This window comes from Crassostrea angulata, chromosome 5 (genome assembly GCF_025612915.1).
Source record: "Crassostrea angulata isolate pt1a10 chromosome 5, ASM2561291v2, whole genome shotgun sequence".
NCBI lineage: Eukaryota > Metazoa > Mollusca > Bivalvia > Ostreida > Ostreidae > Magallana > Magallana angulata.
Genome location: NC_069115.1, coordinates 8,843,116 through 8,864,598, shown reverse-complemented (window position 1 = coordinate 8,864,598; position 21,483 = coordinate 8,843,116). Strand labels below are relative to the sequence as shown.

The 21,483-nt window shown below is 32.1% G+C and overlaps 3 protein-coding genes across 3 annotated transcripts; 1 reads left to right on the top strand and 2 right to left on the bottom strand.

The window, feature by feature from the left end:
* The first annotated feature begins 23 nt into the window (after positions 1 to 23).
* On the top strand, positions 24 to 1,124 carry LOC128185041 (uncharacterized). Its single transcript, XM_052854712.1, has one exon. The coding sequence runs from the start codon at positions 167 to 169 to the stop codon at positions 1,037 to 1,039; it is 873 nt and encodes a 290-aa protein (XP_052710672.1). The 5' UTR covers positions 24 to 166; the 3' UTR covers positions 1,040 to 1,124.
* A 68-nt stretch (positions 1,125 to 1,192) lies between these two features.
* On the bottom strand, positions 1,193 to 4,543 carry LOC128183774 (uncharacterized). Its single transcript, XM_052852929.1, has 7 exons — positions 4,332 to 4,543; positions 3,708 to 3,811; positions 3,327 to 3,469; positions 2,576 to 2,891; positions 2,208 to 2,347; positions 1,756 to 1,959; positions 1,193 to 1,410 (listed from the first exon to the last, which is right to left on the bottom strand). Exons 1-7 carry the CDS (start codon positions 4,503 to 4,505, stop codon positions 1,193 to 1,195), a joined length of 1,299 nt encoding a protein of 432 aa, XP_052708889.1. The 5' UTR covers positions 4,506 to 4,543.
* Positions 4,544 to 5,422: 879 nt separating this feature from the next.
* Positions 5,423 to 18,445, bottom strand: LOC128185062 (uncharacterized). The gene is made up of 8 exons (XM_052854732.1): positions 18,410 to 18,445; positions 17,531 to 17,671; positions 13,399 to 13,456; positions 12,880 to 13,090; positions 12,631 to 12,750; positions 7,932 to 8,004; positions 7,520 to 7,620; positions 5,423 to 6,481 (listed from the first exon to the last, which is right to left on the bottom strand). Exons 2-8 carry the CDS (start codon positions 17,560 to 17,562, stop codon positions 6,441 to 6,443), a joined length of 636 nt encoding a protein of 211 aa, XP_052710692.1. The 5' UTR covers positions 17,563 to 17,671; positions 18,410 to 18,445; the 3' UTR covers positions 5,423 to 6,440.
* Between the last annotated feature and the right edge of the window lie 3,038 nt (positions 18,446 to 21,483).

Genomic DNA, 21,483 nt, shown 5'->3' with positions numbered 1-21,483 from the left:
AAAATGTAACAATAATGAAATGTATAAGCTTTAACAAATAAAGAAGTGGCCTTTAACAAATAATATGAAATGTACACAACATAATAAATTGGATACAGGTGGTCAGGACATACAGTTATCAACACTGACAATGGCCCGTAAAATAAAAGACTTAATTTGTTTGTAGATGTTGCTCTACACCTCATTCCCAGCTGATGTGTTTCAAGTTATTGTCAGTATGCTCTACAGAATGGCACCGTTTAACTATTACTCTGGTTGGGCTGTGACCTGTTTTTCCATTGAGGACCAATTGTTAATAACATTAATGAAGCTACGGCTTAATTATCGTGACTTGGACTTGTCGGTACGATTTGCAACAAGCAGGGCAACTGTGTCAAATATCATTAACACTTATGTTTCAGTCTTGCATGAAATCTTCTTTGACAGCATTCTTAAGGAAAAAGGTATTCCGAGTCAGATTAAGTGCAAAGGATCAATGCCCAAGTCCTTTGAAGATGTCGCATCAGCTCGAATAGCTATGGATGCTACCGAGATTATTCAAGATGTGCCATCTGACATGAACTCACAGTCCTTGTCTTACAGTAGTTATAAGAGCAGACATACTGTCAAGGCAGTTACATGTGTTTCACCCAATGGTGCACTTGTGTTCTCATCTGACTTGTACCCTGGTTCAACTTCAGATGCAGCCATCGTTGATCATTGTGGAGTGTTGCAGCAGCTAAAAGCCGGAGATCTCATATTAGCCGATAAAGGTTTCAACATCTACGACAAACTTCCTTCTGGTGTCTCCTTGAATATTCCACCATTTCTTTCACAAAAAGCACACTTCACCAAGGAGGAGGCAGCATTATGCTACAAGATAGGAAAAGCCAGGATTCATGTCGAGAGAGCAAATGAGCGCATCAAAAACTATGAGATTCTTAATCACATTCCAGCTCAGTATCGACACATGTCTACTAAAATATTTCAGTTATGCTGTTGTCTCGTAAACATTCAGGCACCACTTCTCAAGGAAATTTCAGATAAATACGAAATTTAAATAATTATGCTATTAAAGATATTAGAAATGTTTCAACTTGACAAGTAGTATTGTTCTTTTATTTACAGATGTAAAGAAAAACCAAATTCTTTATTAATAACTTAGAATGTTCATCATATGATCTTATCGCATCAGTGATATAACTAACCTAATTTACTTCAATGATTCCAAAAACACCATGAAACAAAAGTCTATCATGGCAGAAATGTTTGGGGCCCACATCTTGTCTTTTACAATTCTTACAATCTGCATGTCTTTGGTTGTCCATATCACTAAATCGCAACACTCTGTACCAGTCAGGTAAAGCTGGCCCTGGATTTGATGCCAGTAATCATGTGTTGTCTTTAACGACAAACTTCCATTGTTATCAACTGAAAATACACACATATAGATGTGTATATATATATATATATATATATATATATATATATATATATATATATATATATATATATATATATAAGTACGGTAAATTAAATTTTGGTCAAAGATAAAGAAGTTTATCAAATTAAGAATTTTAATATTTGTCTTGCATGTACTACTTTCATACTGATTTTGGTGTAGTTGATGCAATTCATTACAACTAAATTCAATAAGCAACATATGCCATTACATAAACATTTTCATGCATTCTCTCCTTACTTTATAATATTATGTGATGCAAAAAAGATAACAAAGTGTGCATACGATAAGATTTGTATAAATCATCTAACTACCCAAGAAAAAATCTTTGACGGAGGAGCACGCCTCCATTATGGTCTTGTCCTTAGCTGTAAATGGGCACTTGACCTCTATGATAGTCGGTAGAGTTGCTAGTTGGTCGTTCTGCTGAAGGTGGACAATGTCAGTTTTATGAAAATCTCCTTGGACAAAGCCATCAGGTGATGCACCCAAAACACCTGATTCGTGAAGCCAAATTCCTGAAGTACACAAGTAGTAGTATGTACACAAATGAAAAAAAAGTTAAACAGCCTAAACAAAGTAAAATTATAAATATCTGTAATTTGACTTCGAATAGTGATAATATTGACGTTAAAGCTGTGCTAATTGCAGAAATAAAACATTCTCATTTCATGTTTAGTCTCTTAAGATAATCACAATCATCACATCACATATAAAACAAAAGTGGTTCCCATCTTGTGATAGAGCATAATAACACAAAACTTGCCTGTCTGCAAAACGGTGACTGCACCAGCTTTACAATATTCCTCAACACCCACTTTCTCATGCGTGATACCCCACTGAATAGGAGCTCTTCTTTCCAAATTATAGGCACTTAAGATTCGTTTCTTAAGGGACTCTGTCAATCTACAAAAGAACAATCAGATCTTACAATTCACTGTTTCAAAATCAGTCATACATTTACCTTTCAAAGTCAAATTATATAATGCTACAATGCTATAGAAATAAAATAACATACATGGCACCTGATCATACTTGTGTACAGTATAAATGTTATAAAATCACACTGTATTTAAAAAATATATTTTGTTGACATTTTAAAATATTTTTTGGGAGTGTTGGGGTGTTAAATACCTCTTTCGTCTAATCGCTCCAATAATTTGTCCAAAGTTAGACGCAGTAAATCGAAGCTTCCTTACAGCTGCCCACAAAGAGTTTTCTCTCTGACCAGTTGATGCGAATGCTGCCTCCATTATCTTCTCTGGAGAGAGAATAAGATGTTTTCGAAGCCATGTTCTACTGTCTTCAGCATTAGTGTACCCCTTACTCATCAGTAAGTCCTCAATCAAAGGTACTGGACTTTCCTCAGACTTTGGCTCCTCAGAAAGAATCCAATGTAAAGCTACAATGCATTTTGTTTTATATATATTAGTATTGATAAAAGCAGTGGTGAATACTATTTTACATATGGATTTTTTTTTTCAATTTCTTAATTTGGACACCTGGATTTTTGAATAATAATCAGGTACATGACAATAGATACCAAGTTACTTCAAAGTTAGACATTATCAAGATAAACAATATTCAAAACAAAACCAGCAAACTGCAACATCAACAATAACATAGAATTGGAAACTGAAACAAATAAATAAAAGTAATCTCCAATGCACAGAATGGCAACCTGTGAAGCGCCCCAATTGTCCCAGCTGATGATACAAAAATGATCTGTCTTCGTCTGTTACTTTTTTTTTCAATGCTCTAAACAATTTAGCATTAAAAATATATATTCTTATATAATATATATATGGTTATTAACTTTGTTAACTCTCTCTCTCTCTCTCTCTCTCTCTCTCTCTCTCTCTCTCTCTCTCTCTCTCGTTAGCTAGCAGTTTATTTATAAATACATACTTGTACTCCTGTTGCTTTGGTGGATACAGGTCAGACATAGTAACAGTAGATTTCGGTGGCGCTGACTTTGGATGCTTCAGCCAACTACATTTAACGTCGGTTTTGCTCGCTCTTTTATAACTGTAAATGAATATAAACTTTTCTCTATCAAGATAAATATGATTAATATGAACGGAACACATCATTTTTATGTATACTGAATGGTTTGTAAAATACTTTCAATTCTTTTTAAAAATGACAAGTTTTAATATTAAAACATATTTTTAGCTTTCACTGTACATACCTTAAATCCATTTTCATAATTAAATAAAACATGTTTACTAAAATAATGGGTTGATTTTTTTAAAAGTAAACATACCCAAACAAAAGTGCTGCAGCAATATGATGGCACTTGTATTGTCCCATCGGGCACTGGCAGGTTGCATCTTTTACCACTCCTGTATCTTCATTATCCAAAAATATCTACAAATTCCAAATTAAAATTAATGCTTGTAATGTGTCTCTGGATATTCTTTGCAACATTTTTTCATTCATTATTTGTTAAAATGATTATAGTTTTTAAAGCATATGCAACTCAAGGGCCTTTGTGAATAAACACATTTAACATGCGCAGATCCAGATTTGTTTTCCAGGGGGGGGGGGGGGGATCCGACAATTTACATGTAGCTTGACAGAAGGGTCTGAGGCATATTTATTATGTAAATTTTAATTTGCAGGTGGAGTCTAGGCACCCCCTCTCCCCATCTGGATCCGCGCATGATCATTCACGAGAAACCTGTATTACATGTACCTCACCCCCCCCCCCCCTTCCCGTCGCTTTTTCGAGAGCACACCTACGCAAACCCACTCGCCTTTATAAAATGCCTTGGTTTGTTTATTTTTCAATAGGTACAACACTCTCGCTAAACACAAGTGTGCTCTTTGGATTATCTTCGCCATCAGAAAAGTTCTAGAAAAGTGAAGAATGTTGACATGACATTACCTGTACTTTGTACGACGTGTCCCTCATAGAGGCCTGCACACATGCAGTAATAACGCGCAGTTCGTCGACAACAAATCGTAGAACTCTCCCGCTCTCCACCGCAGCCTCGCTCTTCCTTGTCAACTTAGTATGCCCCTCAACGTAATTCACCCAATACAAAACTGAAAGCGCCATTCTCAACCATGTACCCGGAAGTTGTCTTTCACGCGAATTCTCGCTAGTCATGTGACGAGACTTACAGACCCTATGTCCTCGCATACAGAAAATACATATACATCCTCGCTCTGACTTCCAGACTTAATCTTCCTCTCTCCTATTTCTTCCCTTGTTAAGACCAATTATCTCTTACTCTTCAGACTCTCCCATAACCCAATCAACTACTCACTTTCATATTTCAGAACTTTATCATGCACAATAAACAGATATTATTTGCAAGTGATACGTACTGATACTCTTGTGAAATAGGACTATATCGCATGCGTCTGTCACCTGCATCCTGATCAAATCTGTTATGTTTTTACTTTCACTAAACCTTCATCAATAATAAATACCCCAAGGGGTGGCTACGTAATACTTTTTAAAAAATAAATTCTCTAGTTTAGCTTAAAACTTAGGACTTCATAAATTACATGTAAAGATGCTGGATTCTCAACAAAATAACCTTTATATCTGCCTTAAATTTTAAATATATTTTCGCCATAAAAAGTTTTCAGCAAAGTATAACAACTATTCAAACTTTAAATTCCGACATTTTTCCTATATGTTTATACAAAGCTCTTCTGTTAAAGGAGTTACATATAGACTAAAATGGCCACGACCACCCAGCCCTCGTTAATGATAAACATCTGAAACCCTTAAACCCTTGATTGTTTGATGAAGGCTTATTTTTAGTATTGCTCCTAAAATTGTGTGTTCAAAAGATCATTTAATATTTATTCGTTTGATGAGATATCGGCGCTTCTGATTGGTCGAAAAATTTCTTTGATATCTGCATCAATAATATTTTGCCTGATCTACTTTTCTCAACTGTTCTGATCTGACTCTATCTAAAGAACAGGAATTTCCAAAATAAACACTGCCAACAAACTGTAAAGTTGTGTCTGTTTTAATTTATTGTCAGCAAACAAAATATAACTTTAAAAAAATAAAAACCTGAAAGTTTAACCTTCAAAAATAAACAATACACATTATTTTATTCACAATATAGAAAACTAAGCGTCTTCTCACAGGATTTCGTTTGCTTGAGATCAATCAACATTACTGCGAGGCTGGCTGTTCCTTTTTCAGAATAATTATAACGAACATATAGGCCCATAAACTTTCACGGTAACACTGCTGTTCAAATTTGGTAACGACGATTTTTAAATTTTCACAAGTAAATGATCGGTCATCAGAATAAGCATCGGAAAGCAAAGCTATGAGTAATGCATCAACTCCTTCAGCGCATTCCAAGCGGCAGATTAATATCACAAGCTATCGCATGTATTTTCCATTTGTTTTCAATTTAGCCGGTTCAGATTTTAACTCACAATTAGTGTTTAATCCATCAAGTTTAGCTCAATAGCTCTGCATCAGCTGAAAGCCCATCCATTTTGAATATTGTTGCTGTTCTTGTTTTGTATTCATACCCGTTGCTTCATTTACATTATTTACATTTTTGATCAATCACATGGCACTTCACATTTTTTTATTTGAAAATGTTTAATTAAATGATAAGAAATGAAGATAATAATTTTTCTATTGAAAGACGTATCAAAGATAAAATTATCCGGAAAAATTCATCAATGTGCGATTTGTTTTGATTTTAGAGATTTGTTTTAAGAAATGAAGATAATCATTGTTCTATTGATCGACGTATCAAAGAAAAAAATGACCGGAAAACTTTTCATCAATGCGCGTAAAATCAAACTAAATTTTAAAAAGGGCCAACGTAATCTTTCATCGTGCTTAATTTTTTTTCAAAATCATTGATCTTTTTCAAAAAAATATAACCCATATTTTATAATATATAGGGGGAATGTAGATGTTTTTCATTAGTATGAAAAGGCTATATCCTAAAGACAGGTCGTCGATCTTGCTCAAATTCTTTCTATGTTCTCATCTTTTGCGTTATAAAAGAGAATTCTCTACCTCTGTGGTCGACCTTGATTCTAAAACATAAAAAAAAATCAATCATAGCATGTTAAGCATTTTCATATGTAGAACATTGAGAACCTAAAAATTGAAACCATTAATGAAAACAAATCATTCGGTGACTTACCTCACACCATTATTATCAATGCCCTTTTGCATGAATTTTGAATCTAGATTATTCTTCATGAACGTAAGTAATTGAATATGAATATGAAACAAATCAAAATATAAGTTTAGATGTAAAAGCCTTTAGTAAAATCCTGCTAGATTTTGATGGAATGGTTTAAAAAAGGGTTTAAGTCAAATGTTGCCAATAATTACATATTAACTGTATAATTAACAAATACAATCAATATCGAAGAATGCATGTACTACAGTAAACAGTTATTCCGAAACCTATATTAAATCTTATTTGAAAATTATATTAAGCATCTCCTTTATGTGTAGAATGAACAAAAGTAATTAATCAATCTGATAGTATGATATTTTGTATTTTGAGGCCATCTCTAACTACAATAGGTCCACAGAAAACAAAAATTTTTATACAAAATAGGCATGAAATTTTGATTTTACAATGACGCAAATTCAATTTCACGTAAACAAAACTTTCAAATACGTTCATAACATTTGATAGAATTACTAGCACGTGAACGTTCCCATTCTAATACGTATATGCATGACATTCAGCGATTTACTCAATTTAGCAGAAGTGGCATTCTGCTTAAAAAGAATGTGCAGTCAAATGTGTTACGCTTTAAGTATATTGTGAATCTACCGGACGTCACCTGTTACTGTAGGTTTCGGAACAATTCATCAGGCTTTCTATTTGGTTTTTACGACTTTTTATCACAAACAAAAGCGTCACTTTCATATGCCAAGTCGTCAACCCAAAACAATTGTTAAACATTGTATTTAATGAAATTACATCTTTATTATGAAGGAAATATAGATGAGTTGTTTTTTTTTTCTTTTGCTTTTAAATAAATAAGTTTATTGCCTTTGTGTTGGCATTAAGCATTTGAAATATAAATAATCATCGTAATAATTATATTTACCTTCATTGTTGTTTCGTTTTTGTTTATAACAAAAACAGACTAATGCACATATAATAAGGATGACAAGAAAGACAATAATTGGAACTGCAATTTTCAGATTCCTGAAAAAGTAAAGGCAGAGGTTGACAGACACAGTCGTAATGATACTTATGTCAAACAAGTGTGGGTGTTTTAATATTAAATAATGTACAGTACATGCACTAAGTAACTATTTATTGGCAGTTTGCTAATCTTACAATCAAAGAAAATTGTAAATATATATTATAATATATATAATATATATATAAAACCTTGTCATTAGTAATTGGGTTTTATATACGTTGTAAAGACAATAAAATGTACAAGATATCTCAAAATAACGATCCCTGCTTTGAAAGTAGATGTTATACAATTTTTATGAACGTTATTTTACCTATAGATGTCACCTGAGTCCATATTAACATCGTTATTATCAATCATTACTTGTAGTTTAAGGCAATCGGGATTTGCAAGGTATGAAATATTTCTTTATAGTTTTAGAATTAAAATAAGATAGGAACATTTAAAAACATACCAAGTCTTTTAAATGAAGATAATGTAGATTTCGTTTAAACTACTGAATACAGGGAAATATTCGCCCCTTTCGCCCTCATCGTCAGCTGGCGAATTTAAGACTGGGCGAATTCCAATGTTCCAAGTCTTCTCCTCTGTGGGCAAAATTAAGATGGGGCGTAACCGTTTGCAGGTGTTGAAGGGTGAAAATAACACGAGGCAAAAATAACCCTGTATACAGTATATTGTCAAAGCAAAAGATAAGATCCATTCAAAATAGGTAAATATACTGTATAAAAAAATCATATAGACCAACATTTTGCGATACAATCAACGAAAAATGTAATTACGTAAGATATAACTTTTAGGATTTATTACAATGTGCGCTGTTATTTCATTGTGTGCTGCCATATATAACTTAAATGATTTTTTTTTCTATTAGGGATTTTTAAAGTTTTACTTTAGGTCGTTGTTTACTCAGGGTTTAAGTTCTTAAATTCGGATTGTTATAAAGTTCAATGTCATGAATAAAATTTGTTCTAAACACCAGAAGTATTTATGAAATGAATTATTTTTGACAAACCATTCGATATTTTTCCTATATTATGGAATTAGGCTCAAGCAAAGTTGGACTCTTAGCAAAACAGTGGAAATTCGGACTAAAATTTTCAGATTTTGTTTTTCACTGAAATACTTTTGGTAGTACTGTAATATTCAAAGTTAAAATTTCATTTGTTACTTAACATAATTTTGCATATCTTCTTTTGGTTTTATCAGATATTCGAATGGCACACACTACAACAATATTGAAAAAAGCTTAAAAGCGATAGAAGACACCATATCTCAAAATTTTGATCATTGACTTCATATAACTTTTATGCCTGCAGAGTAAGGTCAATATACAAAGTTTAATGCTATTAATGTCAAATTATTATTAAATTATGTCAAAGTCCATTACATGGTGTGAATATATCTTTACATTTTGTCAAATTGTTATTACGTGATGTCAAACGCACGTTAGGTGAAGTAAACATGTCTTTATATGATGTCAACTTTTTACGTTGTGATAAAGAATCATCATTACGTTATGCCAACATTGTACAACCAAAGGTCAATACATCATGACATTATTTCGACACTGTATTACATGGGGCAAATGTATCCTTACATTATGTCAACATTTTATTACATGCTATCAATATATCCTTACATCATATCTACACTGCACTTCATATCGCGATTCCATCCTTACATTACTGTGGAGTTATTTAATTTCGTAGGGGCCAATTTTCGTGGATTGTGGGATTTTTGCTTATTTGTGGGGACGTAATTTCGTGGATGCGTCGGTTTTCAGTTTAAGAAGGAAAACAAAATCTTTTATAATTAGTTTTCGTGGAGGATGTATATTCGTGTGTGAGAGGTCCCACGAATACCACGAAAATTGAGCCACCTCGAATTCTAATGATTCCACAGTATGTCAACATTTTATTACACGATATCAATGTGTTTTTACATTTTATCAACACTTTATTACATGGTGTAAAGATATCGATTTATAATGTCAACACTTTATAACTTGATGTTATAAGTTTCTGACGTTATGTCTAAACTTAATAACGTGATGTGAATAAGTCTTTGCTGTAGGTCAGTTCTCTATTCGATGATGTACACGCTCCATTACTTTAAGGTGAAACATCATTTCGTTATGAGAACACGGATACCCTCGGCCTTTCTATATACATAGAAACAGTCAGCTGTTTACCCAAATGTACCCAGGGGTTATTGAAACTTTCTAAATAGTCATCCAATGGAAAAATAGAAATTTTAAAAAAAATTAGTAATTTTGTTTTTATTCATTACATTTCAAAATAAGATTGATCTTTAATTTCAATGTTTAAATTCGTTGTTTAAAGAAATTCTGGTTCCGTTTCGCAAAATACCATTACCCGTGTAGATATTGGTATTCAACGGAACAGAACGGAATGAGCGTTACTTTCATTCATAGCCTATTTTCACGCTAATTCTATGCTTACGACGAAAATATATGTAAAATGATCATAATTGTTTACAAAAAATCAACACCCATGCTGTCAAGTTATTTCATTTAATTTCATTTAATTAAAAATTAGTTAGCTACATGTATGAGGCAAACGCTGAAAACAGTGCCGATTCTACCAACAGTGTTTGCCTTTCCTTATAATAAATTCTAAAATCGGCAAATACAGTTCCCTTTCTTATTTGTGTGCGTTTATTATGACACATTTCTTATTTATTCCCTCTGTCCGAAAAATTACATAAAACAAACATTTCATCAAGACCAAAACCATCTATTTTAATTTACTTGTAGATTTTATATTAAGATACCAAGTGCCCTTTTGGATGAAAGGGAGAAAATTCACTCGTAGGAATGGAGCGTACCCCCTCCACAAACACCATTCCCACCTCCTGTGCAATAAGAAAAAAATCATGTTCATTGCGTGGACCGTGAGGTCCACGCAGAAAATATATAAGCGAGGTTAACCGGATGCTATGGGGAAAATTCAGCTAGCGCATTAGCTAGCCTGGTTCCTGTGCGTAATAGGTAGATCACGGAACTACGCTAGCACAGGGTTATATGAATCGGGATCGGGATTCCTTGCCATATGAACACTAAAGTTCAAAGGCGCTGTAATTGTAAAGTTGTCGGTAAACAGTATAGAAACAAAGTATTCCATTTAAAGAAATGATTGGTATGTGATATGAACTATCAGTATTATGAAATAAGTTTATGTTATGCCGAAACTACAACATTCATCAAATAGCATAATTTGCAATGTTTTGTTGTTTTCCGAATACACATGTAGCTTAACTTTACTTTTATAGTAGGCGAGGCTAGAGAACTTCCCGATTAAATTTTTTTAAGCATTTAAGTATGATTGAATAATTAATGTCACTGTTTAAAAGTTTAAATCTCAAGAAAAAAGCATCAAAATATGAAGTTTTTAATTTACACAAAACTGTCACTGCATAGTTAACAAAGTAGTGTGAATCGTAATGTGTGCGCAAATAGTAGAATTCACCGAATGCCTGATACTATAAATGCTTTTATTCATAAAAAGATCATAATTATTTGAGAAGTATGAACCCTTTAAATTCTTTGATAATAAGTCAGGGCACATGTATACGTAATAAAACGTACAAATTTAGTGGTTAAAAGCAGAGGGCTTGAGTCGGTGGAATCTCTGATAATCTTATTATAATAATGCTTTCACGTTTTCGTTGGAAACACATGTAAATGGTCCACGCATTGTAGTCTTTTTTTAAAGGACAGCAACTTGTAGCATAATAATTTTGTAGCAGAACGGCCATGCCCAGTTAGGGTCAATGTCTTTAATTTAAGAGAAGCAATAGCAACGTTTATTTTAACTACTAAATACTTTATTTTAACAACTAAATACTTTGGGACTAAATTTTAGAAAATTAAATATGCACTGGGTGTCTGCGTCAAGACATACAGGCTTTGTAACGATAAAGAGCCCTCACTAAATGACTGAGTGTGAAGTAACGAACGGAATGTTTTACTTTAACTTTTAATTGAAGTAAAAAAAAATTATAAATCAAAAATAAAATTTTAAATTAAAAAAAAATAAAGGAGTTAATTTTAGATTTTACATCTATTTTATTAAAAGTATTCAAGGGCCGATGACCACGAAAAGATGTTTAAATATGTAGACCGTCATGCACTCTCGGGAAATTACATTACAAGCAACTAAGTCCCTTACAGCTTTCGGACGAGCATACGTAGGCCTATACATTTTCATTCTAGTATGATTAAATCATTGCTTCTTACTAGTATCTACTGTTGGGGAAATGATGTTTCGACTTAAAGTAATGGAGCGTATACATCACAGCATAGAGAATTTGCCTAATGTAAAGATTTATTCACATCACGTTATAAGTTTAGGCATAACGTCATAAACTTATGACATCAAGTTATAAAATGTTGACATAATAAATCGATAATATTACACCAAGTAATAAAATGTTGATAACATGTAAAAAATACTTTGATATCATGTAATAAAATGTTGACAAAATGTAAGGATAGAAATGCGATATGTACTGTAGTGTTGATATAATGTAAGGATATATTGATAGCATGTAATAAAATGTTGACATAATGTAAGGATACATTTGCCCCATGTAATACAGTGTCGAAATAATGTCATGATGTATTGACCTTTGGTTGTACAATGTTGGCATAACGTAATGATGATTTTACATCACAACGTAAAAAGTTGACTTCATGTAAAGACATGTTTACTTCACCTAACGTGCGTTTGACATAACGTAATAACGATTTGACTAATTATAACGATATATTCAGACCACACAATGGACTTTGACATAATGTAATGATAATTTGAGACATAATGTACTTATAGTTTTATGCTATAAGGCAGCGATGGCGTTCAATACACAATAGATGGTTTTTCATTATTATCAGTGGATTGTTTTTCATTCTGAGGAAACGTATACCTTAAGCTTATTTAATCGTATTTAACAGTAATTCTTTTATGAGATTTCCAAATGTTACTTACAGTTTAACACATCAGAGGAAATAAATTTAAAAGGACAGGAAGGCTTAGAGTCGATGCATTTTTTTTCCAAGCTTTCTTGAATCCTGTTACCTCTTTGATTGAATTCCGGGCAGTAGTGACCTAACCAAATCATATATTTCTTTTTAGGAAATGACACATATTAAATTATGGCACATGATCATGAAATTTTACATGTTTAAAGGTAAGCATTGTACAGCTGTTTATAAAATGAATATTATTTATTTTTACCGATGATGGGTTTTTCCTCTCCACAAAATTCTAATGTTTCGTTCCTCCAATGGTTTAGGAGACAATGATACTTCAATGTAATATTCACTGTGGTTATAATGGACTCGCAATTCCATATCTTTGCTTGTTTTTTCCATTCTTCCGCTGTTGCTGGGCAGGATGCCACATTTTTAAGACTAATGATATGTGATGCATCGCCTGTGACGTCGAGCTAGCGGTAAATAATAAACTATATTATTGACTACTAACAGTACTTTCAAAGTTTAATGCAAAGGTATGTTACAGTTATAACGTGTAATACATGTTATAAAAGACAATTATTTTGCGGCAAATCTACATATAACTTTTACATTTTTTTATTGATAAAAAATACAGTTCATTTATACATATAGTATTAGGTATTTAGCGAAAACTTCAAATATTTTTAATATCATACATCATTTTTGGATTTTTTTCAAAGTATGTACCAATCAACCTAACGATGAAGATAACGTCCATTCAGTATACATAGTTTTATACCTGACGTACAGTGGTGCATAGCAGAATCAGAAAGACGCATAAAAATTTCTGAAGAATTCTAAAAAAAAAATAATTAAAATAATTAAAATTAAAACAAAGTAAACATGCATATAATAATTCATTTTTTATCTTGCGGAAAATGTATAATAATCGATCAAGATAACACGGAAAGAGCCTTGTGTGAAACATTAATAATCATTATATACAATATTAAAACAAATGAGTCTAACTGCATCAAGTAAAATATAAAAGTTTGGAAGTTTCCTTTTTATTATTTAAAGTAAGTCTTAAGCCATTTAGAATAATAATGAAACTAAATACATTCTGCTGGAGTAAATATCAATGTAAAATCTTATTTTGAACTTATTGTGTACAATTTTCCATATCAATTTGATACAATTAGCTACAAGAACAATCCGATTTTTTTTAAATGATATAGTTTTAAAATTGATTACAGGAATTTTAGTCCCTTATTCTCATGATATTTTTAACAGCATAGTTTTCTATGTTAGTACGTTTTTAATATAAAGATATCACTCGCCAAGAGATATCAACATATTTGTTTGGCGGGGCGGGAAGGGGAAGGGTTCGAGGACTATTTGCAGGTTATTTTCCTATGTAGATTTATTTTTTTTTTTCGGGAAGTCTCGACGCCCCTCGAGATCCGCGCAAGACCAAAAACATTCAGCCTACGTGACAAATACAAAAACTTAAATATGCGAAACGTTTATGCAGCTAAACACAACCTTAACATTGTAATATGTTCAGCTATGCAAGAAATGAGGTTATGCGATAAACAAGTTGAATGGATAAGATTCGAAATCCTTTTAACAGTGTAAAGGTTTGCATGTCGGATGATGTGTGATAATTGATTAGAAACGAGAAGTAGATAATCTAAGCTGACGAACAATGTACAACCGGAAGATAGGAGTCGGACATTATGGAGATTCATTGAGTTACATGTATGTGGGACAAATCGATTGTGCCTATTTCAATACGCAGCCTTTAATTTTTATTGTTTCGTTTTGATTTTGCTATTTTTACCTTAAAAAACTATAAAAAAAAAAAAAAAAAGCTTGTGTTGTTTAATTAATACTATTTACACGTATAAATGATATTGCAGATTATAGGTTTAACATTCATTGTGCTGTGTGTATGTTTGATTGTCCAGCAACACAGCTGTGTGCAACAACCGAATGCTGTTTTGCACGGGTGCACAGGCAGTGTCTAGACAAAATTAACGCAGACACGCCGTGTGCATTCTGTGGGACGGTACCCTTCTGGCACCTTATTTATCATGTGCCAAGGGCAATGCTCAGGACAACGATTGTTTTACACAAATCAGAGTTTTTAAAATATCATCCGGACAATGTTCAATTTCCTGACCTTGATCATTTTTATTTGGAAAATTTATTTACGGAATCTTGAGGACAATATTTCTTGTTAGTAGGGGGGTTTATCATAACGGAAATTCTACAGAAATTGGTTAAAGGACATGCGGTAAATAGATAACGTATGTTTATTTAGGTTGATGGAGAAATGTGTTATTAAGTCCAGTGATGAGCCTGTCGATGCCGGGTCAGGAATCTAAAAAAAACGCTTCTACTGACCACGTTGCGTCAGATCATTAGTATGCACTTAATCTTAATCGCATTTACTTATAAGGTCCGGAGATCGGAGGTAGTGTCCGTGCGTATAAAAAGGAGATGCGGGGAAAGCGGCTCTCCAGTAATCAACTGGAAGCTGTCTTTTGCCTCCTCTTTTTATACAGGTAAGATCATATTAAGATACTTGCGCGGTTTTAATAAAAGTTAACAAAAATGATTCAGAAGGTTCAAGTAAATATAATATCTTATTTTCAGAGTTTTTGTAATCAATGTTTATTGTTATTAATTATACATTATATTATATTGTGGAATTTGATTGGAATGTTTTATTAGTAAAAGTGAATAAAAGAATTAGTCAACTGGAAGCTGTCTTTTGCCTCCTCTTTTTATACAGGGAAAAGGCTACTTCCCAGGTTGAGGAGGAGAGAATTCTGGGTTATATAACGTGGCACAGACAACGCCAGGTGTCTGGTCAAGGACGAACAAAGTCCTGAGGTTCTAATTAACTGAAATATCGTATTGAGCTAAATCCTAGTACGATACCGTTATAGAACAATTGCCTTATCTACAGAGCAGAAAAGCGTAGGTTGCACCAGGGTAATGGGTATTATTTTAATTGTACATATTCGGCACAGCTTTCAACTTCAACCTGTAGCCGTTTGAAAAATTAATTAAATTACCGATCTCATAATAAAATGGATTTAAAAAATAATAATTTTACATTATACATGTAACGCTCATATATTAAATTGTTGTTCAACATAACACCGTGACTAAGAACTCCTATAGAAGTTGGGAACAGGAAATGTCTCATCTCAACGTCAATTGTTATATTTCAGATATGGGTCACTTTATCGAAACATATATTGTTATAAGTGTGTATAAGAACTATCAAATTTTACAATGCTTGTCTTGTATAGAAACTGCAGTCGTAAGTGTGTCATTAACCGAAATCAACCGTATACACATGTTTTGCTGAGCTAGACAATTTTCATTGAGAATGTGCAATAACAGCCAAGGTTTTAAAAATTGTCACCCCAGACTCCATCTCATGTCTCTAAAAAAGAAAGCAGTATCTATTAACAAAAGCCGGTTCTTGAGTGTTGTCCGAAATTTTTGTAGACAAGCGGAGTTGATAGAAGACAGAAAGATAAACTTGTCCCTTGAATAAATATCGACAATAAATTTGTCATGCGGGGCAGTATCTAAACCGTTAAATTCAACATAAATACAATTTTTGTAAACCTCATGAGAAACAGAAATAAAAAAAAACACATTTTATTTTGTTCATTGTTATTTCCATATCCAATTAATATTTCTGCTTTAACGAATATTTCAATGATTTATACAGTGTAGCACAATTTGCGACCAGTTGAAGTTTGAATCCGTACGTCGGTATTTGAGGCCATACACCGGTAATAAATAAAATTTGTGAAGATCTTCAATTAAATCCCCAAACAATTTAAAGTAAAAAAAAATTACAGAATCGGTGTGAATAAGTTGTCACCCAACAAAGAAAAAAACCGATCATGATGGTGTCAAGTTTAAAATAGAATCTCCAACAATTGAAATAAAGAAAAACAGTCAAAGACGAACCTCAGTCATTAATTTTTAAAGGGCATGTTTGGGATCGGCAGATCGTTTGTATTATAATTTTTATAAAACTAAGATAATAAATGTATGGTGAATGTATCTTGTTAATGATATTTCGGGGGGCGGGGGCGTTAACGTTATCGAACATGATTGTTACGATTCAACAAAGACGTAATTACGGAAAACTTGCTGTTCTTAATTATTTTTTTCCCAAGAAATGAATAAAGCTTTGCATTGGACTTTCTGGTAATTCTTGTCAAGGGGTCAGGACATAGAAATCAAATGGCATTGCAGTGAACTGAGTTTACGTTATGTGTTCTGACGAAAACACTCATTCAAATTGTACCTTGCAAATGAGTTAGAATCTCTATTTGATTGAAAAAGAAACGTTTCACAGTGACTGTTACAGGTAGCCACTGTATTATTTTCACTATCCTTTAACAAATCACGGCCAGTATGTACGATACTCTTCTAGCTGGTATCAATAACTATGTCAAATACGAGGATCGGCTTGAGTTGGTAATTAAGCATATGTATGATTAGGTGTTTATAATATGGTCGTAAAGTATTTTGATTTCTAAGTCCATCATGACACTTTTTTACAAGTGTTTATGTCTTGTAATAATTTATCTTAGTCATTTACTAATGCATTAACAAACAACGGGTCTAATACAGGTTTTTTTAAACCAACTGTAGAAGAAATATTATTAAACAGTAGAAATTTCTTAAATAGTTAGAGGATGACACTGTTATTTTAATGAAATTTGACAGAAGTGAAGTGTTGCTGGAATGCTCTTTTGAATGTCATGTTCATTGGATGAGATATAGTTGAATGAAAGACACATAATCATCTAGTAACTCTAGTATAGACACCGGGAACAATTTTCAGTGTGATTATGAATGATTATGAGTATGTTATGTATGGTTCATACTTGCAAAAATCGAATTCCAGAACACTTGGCATTTTTACACGGCTATATACTGGTTACAATATAGAACTGGGGATGTTCCAATCTAAGCCGTCTTCAAGCACCATTGCTGCAAGGCACTGCAGCTAAGGCGGGTTCTAACACCTGGGTGATAAATTTTATGAAATCGTAATATTTTTTATCTATAAAAGAATTGAAATCCAGTCTAAGAACACAACGGCTAAATGAAGAGAATATATTTGTTTCCATTATATATATGAATACTTACAATATTGTTATATAAAATAATAACTAACCCAATACTTGATATAAGCCACCATTTTTTTAAATATGGGAACTCCTGTATAATTCGTTATCTATGACTTGTAACTAAAATTAACCATTGGATTTTCCAGTTTTATTTTTAGTTCTTGTTAAAAAAAACCAATATATATAAATAGAAATTCATCGAGTCCGATATCCTACATGGGCATATTTTAACGAATGCATATAAACTGAATTAAGACCTTTTTTAACACAGCAACGGTAGACGTACCCTTTTTGCCATCAACATTTAATTATTTGCCTCAACTGGTAACTTATTATTTTTTTTTTATTTTCTGTATAACTGAATTTATCTAAAATGGTATAGCATATGTTAGGAATGAAATAAATAATTTTAATGACTGTGTTATTATAATAGACAATGGGGAACACATATTCTTGAAAATTAAAAATAGTTAAAATTCGTTTTTATAGATTTAATATTTTTAAAATTCAAATGGTATGCAAACACAACAAGAAGGTTTGATCACCTTTTATTAGGTTTTTTTCGATAAATATTATCAGTAAAAATTAAAAACAAAAACAAAATTTACACATATATAAGGTGTAAAAACTTACGACCGCTACATTGAGCATCAAACAAAAAGAAAGAAAAATTAACAAATAATGGAAAAACCATTATTTATTTAATATAGCTTCTTTCGTTTCTAAAATTACTTTTCATGGTATTGTTCAAGGCTTTAAGTTATACTTAGAAAAGGGAAATCCTAAACACAGTTAACGTAATTGGACTTTAACGAAAACCACCACTGCCATGAATTTAAAATACTCAATATCAGACTGTGTTATAATCAGTAAGGTAGAGAATCATAACCATTTTCAAGTTGCAATTTATACAAGCAGTCGCTTACATAATATTAGTTGCTAAGAGTTTTTTTCTGCATGTTTGACATATCACACGTGATGAGAATGATGTCGTTTTGATTTATTTAATCGGACTTTTCTTTACCTGATCAATAAAATGAAACTAAAATATATAATTATATTTTGCAGATCTATGGAGAGAAATCAGTGCCAAAATCTTAATTAGGTCCCAATAATGTGTGAAGAGGACCTTAAGCTTCTTCTGCAGTTCCAATGCCATTTTAATAGCTGCTATTGTCACCTCTTGATTAAGAGCTGGCGATAGTTATTGCTTTTGAGGAAAATTCTCTATTTTTCTGACTAACTTTTACCAGGCAAACGCATTACAGTATATAAGTGTGATGTATTTCTTCCAAAAATATCTCAAGTCTGCTTTTTTAAATAACAAAAGTCTTCTACATTTAGAGAATAGACATGTCGCTTAAAATCACTGGGTACAGGTATAATAGTTCTACATGCCACGATTGTTGGTTTTTTGGGGGGGTTTTCTACATTTTTTTTTTTTTTTTACATTTTTGCAGTAAACCTCTCAAAGTTACCTCCCGTTGTACGTATTCGGGCACACCCGTAAAATTAAAAAAATACTTAAGTTAACATATTAAACATAAAGAGTTGTAAAATAACTTTCTTCAAAAAAGCATTACAGTAATTCGAGAAGACCAGCTGTCTACTATTACTTTACTATTATTTACTCTTGCCTCTAAAAATCTATGTTTTTAGGTCAGTTTCTCTTGTTAAAAAAATGTGCGCACAAGTGACAGACGGTTTGACATGAAAATAAAATGTTATCCTCTCTTTTTTTAAAATATAAACTTTAAATATAACACTGTTGTTTTGATCATGTCCCTGATAACAGCTCGAGCGGTTGGTATCTGTCAAAACTCAATAAGCTTTCTGTTAAAACACATGCTTTTTTATTTGTTCACTGCAACCGATTCCAAAGGAAGACTGCTTATGAAAATTCTAGGGTTATTGTTACAAAGATTAAGCAACGGGTTTAAAACGTCTAGTTTCATCTACATTCTTGGTTTTTTGAATTAAGTTTGCATATTGTTATATTTCTGCTCTAACTTTAAATGACATTTAAAAACTGCGACAAAATAAACTTTAAAAATTGGCTTAATTTTTTTTTATATTTGTAAGTAACTGCAACCTTAAGATAATTTATACCAACTAAATTGATTTTTCATATTTGTATCACACAGTTTCAATGTTGTTTTGTATTTATATATTCTTGCTTTTGTTTGTTTGAGTTTTTGTTGCAGGAGGGGGGGGGTGTAAAATTTTAGATGTGTTAATCAAACAAGGATCAACAGATGATATATTTATACAATGCATGTATAGATAAACAGACACAAAGAAACATATTCGATAAGTTTTAATTTCTGCCTTAATTTCTTGAAATTAAAATATCATCCTGTCATATAGGTATTTAATGAAATATAAAACTGAATATGTTACATATAGCTACAAAATCTAGAAGTTTTACAACATTCCTCGTGCTTCTCTGACCTTGTGTAAATGGGTTATTTACCGCAATTTCCCAAAGGCATTAAAAATCATCAGTTTTTTCTTCATACTCAAATAATAAGAAGTATAGAGCGCAATGTTGCTCGAATACTATTTTTTACACATATTATTGTTCATATCATTTTGCATATTACATTAAAGCTGCATGGTTCAATTTTTTTTTACTAATAGTATATTACAGTGTTATATATTTTTAAGTACAAACCGATTATCTTAGAAAGTTAATATATACTTTCGCCTATCTATACCATCAGAAGTTAAAAATATGAAATTTAAATAAAAATAATTACTTAATGGCCATACAAGAAAACAAATCAAAGGCATCTTGGAAATGTTATGAAAAGGAAAGAATTTGGTCCCCCCCCCTCTCTTCCCGAATGTCTGTGTTTATTTAACCAACATGTCGAGCATGATTGTAAACAAAGCAAAACTAAGAAATAATAGTAAACAATATAGCATCAGGTTAATGTTTGATTTACGAAAACATAATGACTTATATTAAAAGCGATGTCAAAGTCGTAATACGGTCGTCCCGCCTCGACGTTAGGGGCAACTTTTCAATCTAAACATCTTTTTTGTAATATTGTAAATTGACCGGAAAACTACGGCAATGTCTATTATTATACACATACTTAACATAACCACCGTTTGAAAGCGTACATAAATAAAAAAGGTGTTAGAAGTTTTCTTTTTAACAAACTAATTGAAAATACCCAATTTTCGGCTTAAGTACTTATTTTTGGGTAATTAATTTATTATTCATATATCACGTTTCTATTTTGACACTGATCGGACACTTTTTATAAATTTAAATTTGATATCTTTTAATGTCTATTCATACATTAAATTTCGAGTTTTGTGGAAGAAAACATTTTATTCTTATCCTGCACACAGTTCTTTTATACAAACCAGTTTATGTATTTCTTGAAAATATATACACAATGTAAATTACAAAAATTTATAAACGCACCATATTTTTTTTTTAATTAAACATTTTGCGAATCGATAACGTTAAACTTACTATATACAGATTATGCAAACAATGATGCTCAAGGACACCAACAGACCCGGATGTATTTATCAATGTGGAGATCTAGTCAGATGTGAAAAACAGGGACGCTTGGAAAACACAATACTGCCACGACAGTGTTAGAACAGCTTATATTGTTTTTATTGGTGAACGAAGTCACAACACCTATCAAAACAGGAATTTCCCAGACTCTTTGTTTTTGGAGAGA

What these genes read in the sequence shown, in the direction of transcription:
- LOC128185041 (XM_052854712.1), top strand. Translation starts at nt 167, where the DNA reads ATGTTGCTCTACACCTCATTCCCAGCTGATGTGTTTCAAGTTATTGTC.
- LOC128183774 (XM_052852929.1), bottom strand. Translation starts at nt 4,505, where the DNA reads ATGGCGCTTTCAGTTTTGTATTGGGTGAATTACGTTGAGGGGCATACT. An exon ending in GGAGCGATTAGACGAAAGAG is followed by an intron (nt 2,348 to 2,575) that starts GTATTTAACACC and finishes GTTCTTTTGTAG; the next exon opens with ATTGACAGAGTCCCTTAAGA. An exon ending in AGTCACCGTTTTGCAGACAG is followed by an intron (nt 1,960 to 2,207) that starts GCAAGTTTTGTG and finishes TGTGTACTTCAG; the next exon opens with GAATTTGGCTTCACGAATCA.
- LOC128185062 (XM_052854732.1), bottom strand. Translation starts at nt 17,562, where the DNA reads ATGCCAAGTGTTCTGGAATTCGATTTTTGCAA. An exon ending in AGAGGAAAAACCCATCATCG is followed by an intron (nt 12,751 to 12,879) that starts GTAAAAATAAAT and finishes TGATTTGGTTAG; the next exon opens with GTCACTACTGCCCGGAATTC. An exon ending in GACTCAGGTGACATCTATAG is followed by an intron (nt 7,621 to 7,931) that starts GTAAAATAACGT and finishes TTACTTTTTCAG; the next exon opens with GAATCTGAAAATTGCAGTTC.